This window comes from Orycteropus afer, unplaced genomic scaffold, assembly GCF_000298275.1.
Source record: "Orycteropus afer afer isolate SDZICR_OR568_19922 unplaced genomic scaffold, OryAfe1.0 scaffold00076, whole genome shotgun sequence".
Taxonomy (NCBI): domain Eukaryota; kingdom Metazoa; phylum Chordata; class Mammalia; order Tubulidentata; family Orycteropodidae; genus Orycteropus; species Orycteropus afer.
Genome location: NW_006921663.1, coordinates 980,886 through 993,335, shown reverse-complemented (window position 1 = coordinate 993,335; position 12,450 = coordinate 980,886). Strand labels below are relative to the sequence as shown.

The 12,450-nt window shown below is 39.6% G+C and overlaps 1 protein-coding gene across 1 annotated transcript in view; it reads right to left on the bottom strand.

The window, feature by feature from the left end:
- Positions 1–12,450, bottom strand: part of TBC1D9 (TBC1 domain family member 9) — a 167,269-nt gene that overhangs the window by 12,613 nt on the left and 142,206 nt on the right. The window contains exons 14-15 of the mRNA XM_007941199.2: positions 4,729–4,827; positions 4,484–4,552 (exon numbers count right to left, since the gene is read on the bottom strand). Coding sequence (XP_007939390.1) covers positions 4,484–4,552; positions 4,729–4,827 — 168 coding nt within the window. The remainder of the gene's footprint in view (positions 1–4,483; positions 4,553–4,728; positions 4,828–12,450) is intronic.

The window sequence follows — 12,450 nt, the reverse complement described above, 5'->3', positions numbered from 1 at the left end:
ATTGCCCAACCTTCCTTCCGAGGAGTGGCTGGTGGGTTTGAACCGCCAGCCTTCTGGTTAGCAGTCAAGTGCCTTAGCCACTATGCTACCAGAGCTCCCCTCTATGATCTAGGGAAAGTTATTTAACTTCTCTGTGTCTCAGATTCCTCTTGTAAAATAAGGATGATAATATCATTTATAGCTCAAGATTCTTGGAAGAGTTATATGGGCTAATCCATCCCAATTAGCTAGGGCAATACCTGGCACACAGTAAATGCCCACTGTATGTTAGCTCTTGTAAGTTAAAAGCAGAGTATGCTCCTTAAATCTATACCATTGTTTTTATTTTCCATTCTAAAAGCTAGTCTTGCTAAGCAAAGAATCTTTATTTCAATGATAATAAAATTGAGGAAAAAAAGAATTTCCTGGATATAGAGAGAGGAGGGGAGAAGAACAGGAAAGAGAGAAAAGGAAGGGAGGGCATATGTATATGTGCATGCACACATGTGCACACACACATGCACAAACATGCACACAATCAAAGCTACCCTGTGGGATACTTTCTTCTTTCCACTGGAAATGTTGTTATGTTGTTGTGTGCCATTGAGTTGATTTCAACTCATAGAGATCCTATGTAGTAGAATAGAACTGCCTCATAGGGTTTTCTTGGCAGTAATCTTTATAGGACAGATCTCCAGGTCTGTCTCATGCAGAGCCACTATGTGGGAGCCACTGGGTAGGTTCAAACCAAGGACCTTTTGATTAACAGTCAAATGTTTAACAATTGCATCAGCAGGACTCTTTGCCACAGTATTAAGAGGTGGGAATTTGGTGAGTCCTCCATTTTAAATGCTCTGAACTGGCTGACTTTAGCACTTTAATTAATTAACTCATTTTAGTGCTTTTAATGTTTTAAAGGGACTGCAGACAATTAGAATTCTCATATTTCAGGCATATCTTGAATAACAATAACAGCTCTCTTTATTCAAAGTTTTACATGATTATCTCATATAATTTTCTCAAGTACTGTGGTAGTAAGGTTATTTGTCAAGTTGGCTGGGCCTGGTTTTGAGTGGTTGGGCAGCTGGATGTAGTTATTCCCCTTGGTGAGATTGGTAATCAACTCCATGGTGGAATCTACTGGAGCAGCGTAGGGATGTGGTTTGCTTCCAGTATATAAAGAGAAGCATCGAGCACAGTCTCTGCAGCTTTTTGGCTTGTTTGGACCCTGCATGTAACTGAGTCTTCATTCAACAGCCTGCTCTGTTTCCTGCCGAGCTTAGGACTGTCTCTGGGCTTGAACTAGTGTCCTGACACGTTTGGTAATATTGGGACTGTGCCATTTTATTTGTCAACCTTGGGCTTTTTAGCCACAGCAGTCAGTAGCTGCCTGATTGAATAGAGACCTTTAGCTCCAGCGGGCTGGGAGCAAAAGGCAGAGCTGAAGCCCAAGGTCAAGGGGCCTTCACCCAGCCTCTAGAGCTGGCACTTTGGACTTGGACTTCTAGCCTCCTAAGTTGTAAGAGAATAAACTCCTTTTTGTTAAAGCTATCCCATTTGTGATATTTTCTGTTAGAGCAGCACAAAGTAACCAAAACAACTACCTTATGAATCTGATGCCATTAGTATTATTCTTGCCATTTTACAGTTTTGGAAACAGACTCTGAGAGGTTAAATAAATTGACAAAGGTATGTAGGCTGTAGGAGATCTGGTAGCGTAGTGCCTAAGGCATTTGACTGCTAACTAGAAGGCTTGCGGTGCAAACCCACCAGCCACTCCTCGTAAGGAAGGTTGGGCAATCTACTTCTGGAGTGATACCACCTTGGAAACCTAAGGAGGGGTGCCTATGAGTCGGATCTGACTTGACAGCAGTGTGTTTGGTTTTTTGGTTTATGCGGGTTATAAGTGGACTTGAACCTAATGAAGTAAAATTCAGGGGTCATGCTTTATCTAAGCCATGTGCCTCTCAGCATGACCTAACCAAATGTAATATCAACAGTTGGAAAATGAAAACTCATCCTCTCAACCTTCTTTATTTTTTCTACATAACTCTACAGAGTAGTAAGCTATCCATTTGTTTTGATTGTTTGACCCTGAATCACCCAAACTGATACAGCAATGAGAATATCCCTGAAATACTTTCCATGGTGATTGTGAAAAGACAAGCTGTCCAGGTCATTTTCTTCATTCCTCAATGGGTCCTCATATCCCATCACTTTGGGCTTTGGGACCCAGAGCCTGCAGCAGAAAGACCAATTTGGAGAGTTCAAGAGAAACTAGGCCAATAGGACCTTGAAGAACATTCACTCTATTCTGTACTCTATTTTGTCTCAGCTTTTCACCTTTGCCCCCAAGTTTCACCCCATTACCCAAGCAGTGAGCTCCTTGGGAGAGGGATGGCAGTTTGCCTTTGAATCTGCAGGAAAATGCCCAGAAATTGGCTCTATAAAGGACTAAAATGTCTGGCAGAGTTCTTGTTGTATAGTAATGACTCAAAAATGTTCACAACCTTCCAGAAAAAGTCCATAACTGAAGGTTTTTATCTTGTTCTATAGTACCAGGCATTCCTTCTCATTCCTGCCACCAATGGTCTCAGATTCTTTCTTGGTGTGCTCAGTAGACTTGGGGAATTCATGTTTCTTGACACACCCATAGGCTAGTTTCTGATAAACAAAACAAAACTTGATTTCTTGAGGAATGAAGTTATGCCAGATGACACATCTGCTAGGTGAAGATGCACAGAGCAGAGAGTGCTTTGCCCAGGAAAGACATGGCTTCAGCTGTTTCCAGATCTCGTGCTTCTACACATCAGCTTTGATCCTCCTTCTTCTGCTGTCTTCCAAAGTGTGCCTCCTCTTCCTATGTCATCACCCTTTCTATTATCGACCCATGGTCCTGTGCCTCCAGTTATTACTCCTGTTCTGCTTAGGTATCCCAGAATCCTGCCTGCCTCCCAGCCACCTTGTGAAACAGATCTCCTCTAGTCCTCAGCAGCCATTTAAAATCTGAGCTTATTCTAGTCTTAGTTGGCTCATTATATTTTTGCTTTATAAATGCTAGAGGGACATTTTTCTATGGATAACTAATTTACATTGAGCAATTAGCTACAGGGGCCTAACATGTATGAAAAAAACAATAATGAGATGATTCACTGGAGAATTCACCCTCAAGAGCTGCATGGAGGCTGGTGGGGGCGCTGTTGTCCATGCTGTTGGCACTGCTGCTGCTGCTGCCACATACACAAAATGTATCACTAAACAGCAAGCTCAAGGACTTCCATCTCTCTGGGCCTCCATTTCCTCATAAGCATGCAAGGGCTGTATTATCTTGATAACTGATTACTAATTTATCTATTTATTCAAACATATTTGGAACATGTACCAGGGAAGAGGAACTAAACTAGATTCTAGTGAAACAAAAGCAAATAAATTGGTAGTACCTTCCAGGAGCTCCCAGGCAAGAGGGTTGCCTGCTGTAATACTCCTAGCTATCATGTTCTTTGATGCTAAAATCTATTAGTGCTTGACTCAGATATTTATGTTTGTTCCTGCACTATCTTTGCAGTGCTCAAAGCAGTTTAGTTCTGATAGCAAAAGTACCATATACATTTTGTTGTTGTTATGTGCTATATACATAGAGCTATCCAATTAGAGATCATGATCAAATTGATTCCTGCATAAAAGGCATTCTCCAGACTCTTTTCCTGCCAATTATCATATTTTACCTGTGATGTTAATAATGAGTTGCGACAAAGATATTTTTCCTAAAAGGAAAAAATCTATGCATTGCTTTATTTACTAGCATAATACTTTCTTACAAAGGATCAAAGTTGCTAGGGGCTGAATTATGAATTGGAAAGCACAGAAACTTAGCCAGTTAAGCTTTTCCTTAAAACATTCCAATAGACTTACTCTTAATTTAGCTTGCTACGTATTATCTCATTTAAAGGGTATAATATAGTTTAACATAAGGAGCTCTGGTGGCCCAGGGCATAAGGCATTTTGGCTGCTAATCAGAAGTTGGAAGTTCAAACCCATCAGCTTCTCTGTGGGTTGAAGTTGAAGCAATCTACTTCCATAAAGACTTACAGCCTTGGAAACCCAATGGGTGTCACCATGAGTCAGAACTGACATGAGGGCAGTGGTTTAGATAGCTTAATATATGAAATTACAATTTATAATAATTTTAGGCAGAATTTAAACTTTATCACCATTGTTCTAATCAGTATTATTAAGTAATAATTTAATAATTTTCTTAGGTCCAAGGAATCAGCTAGAATTTATGTGGATTGAAAGAGAGCAAAGATATCAACTTTAGTTATTAGAATATGTTTATTTTTCTTAGTAAGTACTCCAGTTTTGAATTTTTAGCGCTACCTTCATACTTATACATTTTGAGACACCTTACCCTTAACAATTTAACAGAAAAATAAAAGACTGACTGAACCCCTAAGGTGAGTTCTTTTTCCCTATTGAATGTACATGCATTTGCTCTTAAAGTTACCTTGAAAAGCGCATAGAGTTCTTCAAGCTCATCAATGGTAAAGGAAGTTTCTGTCACAATGGTGCGCACCTGTAACCATAATAAACACAAAGAATTTCACAAACTCAAAAAAATACCATACTGGGAAATCTCCTGACTTTCTTCTATTAAACCATCTTCAGTTCTGTCAAGAAGGAATCTGAGTCCATAAGAGTAGAAGGAATGATGGAGGAAGAAGGCCACATGCTAATTCTCAAAGGACTTACCACATTCCGTTTCGTTGTATCCTCAAGTGTCTGGATCACCTTCAGTCTCTGTTTGAATCTCATCTGCTCAATCAGATCTGCTCGAATGGTTCCAAATTTCTGAAAAGGAGCAATACTGGTATTTCTGAAAAATCTGCGAAAGCACGCTGTGTCCACACAATCAAAGGAGACATAATCCTGACACATATGAGAGACAGTCTGTCACATGATGGGCCTTGTAGACTATACTTTTATGTACATAACAGGACATTCTCATGCATGTTAACAGTTGAACTAAATTTCAAAAGCCAAATGAGTCTTCAAATCAGTATTTTTTTAAGAAGCAGAAGGGGTTAAACAAGGCTGTAATGGCCATTTGTGCAGGAAAAGCGTTAAAGGAAAAATTATCTTGACAAGAAAGGAAATATCTAAGGCTAAATGACTGGGAGGAAGGAAGGAATGTTTGGGTGAAGATCCCTTCTCCTCATCTCTAATTCAACAGTATTTGTCCTTCTGGGCCAGAAATCGATGCTGTATGTCTCTGGATGGCAGACACTGTGGGTTCGCAGTCTCTTCAAACTGCAAAATGCCTAGCACAGCCTAAATATCTGTTGAGCTAAATTTCAAAAACCAAATGAGTCTTTCTATCTGAAGAAAGAGAACAAATGCACATTTTTAATTTTGTTTAGTGATGAAAAAGGAAAAAAAGAAAAAAGGAACTCTGCTTCAAGCATGAAACTTCACACATTGCAGCAATGACAGCAATTGTTGTTGTTGTTATGTCAGCAACAGATAAAGCCATTTCAAAGATAAAAGAAAAGTGGATAATTATCAAGTGTTGGCAAGGATGTGGGGCAACCAGTAATATCATGGACTGCTGGTAGGATTATCAATCTGTACAACCATTTTGTAAGTCGGTCTGGCAATATCTACTAAATCTGAACAGATATATACCTTAACAAAACTCAACACAACTCACTGCCATCGAGTCGATTCCAACTCATAGTGTCACCCATTGTGTTACCAAGGCTGTAAATCTTTACGGAAGCAGACTGCCCCATCTTCCTTCCGCAGAGCGGCTGGTAGGTTTGAACCACTGACTTTCTGGTTAGCTGTCAGATGCCTTATCCACTACACCACCACAGCGCCTTAGATATATACCTATGATCCAGAAATTCCACTCCCAAGTACATACCCAAAGAAAAGCATGTGCATTTTTTTTTAACCCAAAGATATGTAACTACCCAAATTGACTAGATTTGGTGACTAGATTTTGGCCAAAAGGTTGTGTGTAGAAGTGATGTCAGCCCCTTATGGAGGGACTCTGATATGCTAAAATAAGGAAAGCAAAGGTGGTTCAGTATATCCTATATGTCCAAAACAAGGGCAAAGACCCAGATATAGTTCCTTCACTCAGTCATTGCACATTTCAGTTCCATGCCAACATCTAATACTCTAATGTAATGACACTACTTTTTCCAGTAAATGTAACTTAGTGGTTGGGCAGCCTAAATTTATTTTAATTTTCTAAAATTTCCCCTCCCTTAAACAACAAACACAATTATCCATCCTCGTTTACTTCTCCAACTCACTTTTCATTGAATGTTTGTATGGACTACTTCTAATTTTCCAATCTAATTTCTAACCTTATTCATTTGAAGAGAGGTGATTTTCAAAGCAGGCAGTATTTCCCCTTTTGCTACTTGGCTCCCCTGTCTACTGACACCAACTATGCAGCCCTTTATTTCTTACAGACATTTCCTTTCTCTCCCCTACAGATTTGGGACTTTAAGCATCTCACGCCCCCACTATCACTCCTGAATGGAAGAGTTCTTTCAGCTGTGCTGGGCTGCTGCTTTGTGGTTTACTTTATCTTTCAAAGCTTTCCCTTGTGTGGCTGGGAAGACAGATTAAAAGCAACCACATTGAGCCAAGCTCAATTTAGTTCTGTAGGCTCCTCATTTCTAAATCCCCCAGAAAAGGACTTTAAATATTTAAATGCTGTTCCAAAAAACAAGCACACATGAAAAACAAACTGAGTTTAAGCCATAAAGTCCATAGAATGATTCTGAACAAGTCTGCTCCCCACATGGAAATTTACTGAACAAAAAGGCATTGTTTCTAAGAAACAACATCCATGATTTATTTGTTTTTAAATAAGACTAAATCACCCAAATTATGCTCAAAATGTCTTTTACTTTGTGAGGTATTTATTCTCCAGGTATATAGCACAGGATTCATGACTGCTGGTCTGTGGACTGAGCACCATTCATAACTTAGAGCCCTTTCTTTAATCAGAAAATCTCTACATACCCAATGTATTGAGCCTCTGTCTTGGCAGAGTGGGTTGGGGAGAGGGAAGTTGAGTGGAATGTTACTCTTGAGACATATAGTTAGCGTAGGCAGAGGTCAAGAGATGGGATTCTCAGGTACAGTTAAGAGCATTTTCCCTAAATTCTACTCTGCCTGAACCTATGATGGCAAAGCAATCTCTCCATACATGTGCATATGTGTGTTGGTGGGGTAGGAAATGTGCAGGAGGCAGAGAAGGAAGAAGACAAAAAGGGACCAGAATATGAAGTCAGTGTGAGTTTTGTTAATGGAGTTCCATATTCACTGAATAAGTTATACTTTGATTTTTAAAGAAGTCTCAGTTGACAATATCTCATCCATGGGGTACCCTCATAACTCTGAGAAATTAGGCCCATGTTTTAGAATCTTAATGTATGCTCCTTGAAACACTCTGCCTTCTGATTTCTGTGCCTAGCAAAAAGGGAATGGAAAAAGAGTTGCAGTTGCCACATAAGGTAATAAGGTAAACATGTTGCTATTATTAGTTGCATTAAGTCGGCTCTGACCCATGGCAACCATACATATAAAAGAACAAAATGATGCCTGCTCCTGTGCCGTCTCCATGATTGTTGCTGTGTTTGAGTCCACTGTTGTGGCTACTGTCTAATCAAGGGCTTCCTTCATTTTTGCTGACCATCTACTTCACCAAACATAATGCCCTTGAGGTAAATATGCATGTTACAAAAAAAAAAAATTAAAAGGATTTTTTTTTAAAGACAGTTTCAATGTAAACTATCTCATGAGAATTGACAAAATATTAGCTATAGCCTGAATATGCTGGTTAAGAGATAATAATGAGAAGCACATTAAAGTTAGACAGACATAAGTTTTCAATCCTTCTCCAACATTCTAACTTGGGCAAGTTTCTTAACCTGTCAGTGCCACAGTTCTTTTGCCTATAAAAGGGACATAATAACAGTATCTGACTTTCAGGCTTGTGATATTCAATCTGCTAAGGGATGAAAAACCCTAAGCACAATGTCTAGTATCATGACATTTTTGCCTAGAATTTACTTTAAAAGTTATTCTAAAGAAAAGATCATAGACAAGCAGCCAGGTAAGTTCAACAGCCCATGATTTGGTTTGTTTGGCCTACATAGTCTTTTATTTATTTATTTTTAAATTTTTGCAGTGTTTCCTTCTTTCCCCTCCCACCTCTGGTAACCAACAAAGAAAGTTTCCTTCCATATATAAACTTCTCCTTGACTTTTTACAATAATGAACTAATACAGTATTTGTCCTTCTGTGATTGGCTTATTTTACTCAGCATAATGCCCTCCAAATTCATCCATGTTATGTGGTGTTTTGCCAATTCTATGTTATTCTTTAGGGTTGCATCATATTCCATTGTGTATATGTACCATAGTTTGGTTATACATTCTTCTGTTGTTGGACACCTAGGTTGTTTCCATCTTTTTGCTATTGTAAATAGCTGTGATGAACATGGGTGTGCATATATCTGTTCTTACCCTGGCTCTCCCTTCTTTAGGATATATACCTAGTAATGGGATGGCTGGGTCAAATGGTATTTCTAATTCCAATTTTTTAAGGAATCACCATACTGCTTTCCACAGTGGTTGCATCATTTTACAGTCCCACCAGCAGTATATGAGAGTCCCAGTCTCTCCACATCCTCACCAACATTTTCTATTTTCTGTCTGGTTGAACTTTGCTATTAGTGCTGGTGCCAGATGATATATCATTGTTGTTTTGATTTGCACCTCTCTGATGGCTAATGATTGTGAACATTTCTTCATGTGTTTGTTGGCCACCTGAATATCCTCTTTGGTGAAGTGTCTATTCATGTCTTCTGCCCATTTTTTACTTGGACTATTTGCCTTTTTGTTGTTGAGGTATTTGAGTTTTCTATAAATTTTACTAAGTAGTTTTTTAAAAATCAGGACAAATTCAAATAAAAATCAAAAGTCCTAGCAAAATGGATCCTCATTCCAGGTGGCAAAAGCCTAGCAGGCGTTTGCTAGATCTCTAGCACTGAGACCCACCCTTCCCTACTCTCTTAATCCCCTGTCCACTTGTCCTTTCTCTAACATGCATGGTCCTATGAACATGTGACTCTATGTTAGAGCATTTTCTTTAAATAGACATCATTTAATATAAACTTCAGCCTCTTCAAAGGAGATATGCCTTTCCCAGCCAGGCATAGTAGAAAGTGCAGAGTTTCATAGCTAGATAGGGGCTCAAGGTGCAGATTTCACAGAAACTAATGAACTGCAGTTCCTAGTTGGCAAAATACAGAAAATAATTACTACCTCTTTGGTTGGTGCAATAATTTTATGCACTGAGTATATAAAACAACTAGTATGGTTATTGTTGTGAGGTGCTTTTAAGTCCATTTTTTATTCACAGTGACCCCATGTGACAGAGTAGAACTGCCCACAGGGTTTCCTAGGCTGTGATCTTTAAGAGAAGCAGATTCCCAAGTCTTTCTCCCATGGAGCTACTGGATGGGTTCAAACTGTCAACCTTTTGGTTTAACCACTGAGCCACCAGGACTCCTAGTATGGCAGCTGCTATTATTCCTATTATTTCTGACAAAAGAAGGAGGATGTGAAGGAAGAAGAGAAAAGCATATATCTCCAAATCAGGCAAAACTTGCCAAAATCATAACTAAGGTTCCCCTAACAATTGGTTATAACTAAATTACAGGTTCACTTGCTTTGTGTATCTGTGGAATGAATACATTTTTTTAAAAAAATTAAACTTGAAAATCAAAGCTATGACTTAGCAAAAAGTATTATGCCAAAAATGGCCTTATCTGTTAAGAGATACATAATGAAGGTTTATGAGTGAAATAATATGCTGTTTGGGATTTGTTTTTATATATTTCAAGAGAAAAACACAGAGGGACAAAGATAAACCAAAGCTTGTGAAAATGCTGATATTGTTGGAATTGGGTGGTAGGTTCATGGAAGTGCATTATATCATCCTCTTGTACTGAGCTTGAAATTTCTGTAAATTAAAATGGATCAATACAGAAAGATAAAATCATGCCACATATTAATACTGTATCTCCAGGGTCCTGCATGATGCTGAGTTTAAGAAAGGCACTGAATAAAGATTTGTTGAGTAAATGAATAGGGAAACATTTCTTGCATCTCTTGGGTTTTCCCCACTGACATACTGCAGTGTCTTCTTTGCTAGGCTTCTGTGTGCACCCTGTGTGTGGGGCTCTGTGGTTTTGACAGAGTTATACAAGAAGTAGGGTCCCTGGGTGGTGTAAATGATTCCCTGAGTCTAATTTATTCAGTGCACCACAAGTTGCTGTCGAGTGAATTCCGACTTACCATGACCCCATGTATGTCAGAGTAGAACTGTGTTTCATAGGGTTTTCAATGGCTGCTTTTGCAGAAGTAGATCACCAGGCCTCTCTTCCTAGGCACCTCTGGGTAGACATGAACCTTCAACATTTCAGTTAGCAGCAACCATCTGCACAACCTGGACTCCATCCAATACACAGGGAGCAGATGTTCTTGAAGAAAAACTCTCCTCAGTTTCCAGTGGCTCTTGGGTGGCTTGCAAATCAAATAGTACTTTCAAGTCTCCCCAGCAAGCAGCCTCTGCTTGACCAATAGATCTGATATCCATAGCTACCTCCAATTCCATCCCCATCCTATCTAGACAAACCCCTTTGCTCTGGTTTTAATGCTTGGAAGGTCTTATTTGGATCCAGGCTACCATTTTTCTAGCTGTAAGACTGAACAACTTGCACAACCTTTCTCAAATGACATTTTCACCTTAAGATGGGTCAACATTTACCTGGCAGGGATGAATATGAAGCACCCAGTACATAGCAGGCTCTCAGTGAGTAGCAGCTATTATAGTCATAACTGATAGGCCCAACACATTATTCTAAACGTGCAGAATTGCCTGATCTTCTGTACAAACTGTTCTGTTTTGTTAGCACAGCTTTTCCCTGCTTGACACTTCTCTGGCTGGTTCATCTTGATTATGAAGAAACTCTGTGGGATTGTTTGCCTGCTCTAAGGTCTCTTATTAGTGTGTTTCTGTGCCTTTCAAAAGAAACACTTGTGGTACAGTGATTAAAGGCTCATCTGCCAACTGAAATGGCAGTGATTTGAACCCACCAGCCACTCCATGGGAGAAAGATGTGACAGTCTGCTCCCACAAAGATTTATAGCCCTGGAAACCTTGTGAGGTTGTAGAGTTCTACTCTGTCCTATAGAGTTACTATGAGTTGAAATCAACACAACAGCAATGGGTGGGTTTTTTTTTTCTCTTCCAGTGTCATCCTTGGGTGACATGTATGGTTGGTTAAGTACTTAGCTACTAACCAAAAGGTTAGTAGTTCAAATCCACTCAGGGGAACCTTGTAAGACAGGTGATCTATTTTAGAAAGATAACGACCATTGAAATCTCTACAGAACACAATTTTACCCTAACCCACATGGGGTAACCATGAATTGGAATCAACTCCATGACAAGGTCAGAGTTTTTCTGACTTTGGCACTAGAATGACCTAGGGAAAAAAAAAAACTTATTCTTGGGCCTCATGCCCAGAGATTTAGATTTAATCAATCTGGAATGAAGCCTGGGAATTTGTATTTCTAAAAGCTTTGCAGGTAATTTTAGTGCACAGTTAGGTTTGAGAACTACCAATCTAAAGGGTTAAAATCTTACTGCCATTGAGTCAACTCAGGCTCCTAACCACCTGACTCAAGAGGACAGAGTAGAACTGCCCCCTAGGATTTCCAAGGCTGTAAATCTTTCTGGAAGTAGACTGTCTCGTCTTTCTCCAGTGAAGCAGCTGGCAGGTTCGAACCAATGACCTTTTGGTTAACAGATGAATATCTTAGCTACTGCACCACTGAAAAAAAAACAAAAAACAAAAACCCAAACTCACTGCCATCGAGTTGGATTTGACTCACAGCAACCCTTCCTTGGGCTTCTGAGGTAGTATCACTATGGAAGTAGATTGCCCAACCTTCCTTCTGAGGAATGCCTGGTAGGTTTGAACTGCCAGCCTTTTGGTTAGCAGTCAAACGCACTAGAGCTCCTAATCTAAGCGTTAGGAGGGAATAAACGGTAAGAATTTGTAGTATTCTCTTTAGGTTGATCTAGAAGGCAATGGAGAATCATTGGAAACCATATGAGCAGGGTGGTGACACTTAAGCAGAGAAGAGAAAACAAAAATAAAACCAAATTATCGTGCACTGAGAGACCACATAAGGAGCTCTGGTGGTGTAGTGGATAAGGCATCCAGTTGCTAACCAGAATGTCAGCTGTTCAAACCCACCAGCTGCTCTGTCGAGGGAAGATGGGCGATCTACTTCCATAAAGATTTACAGCCTGGGAAACCCAATGGGGTTGCTATGAGTCAGAATCAACTCGATGGCAGTCAGTTTGGTTTTT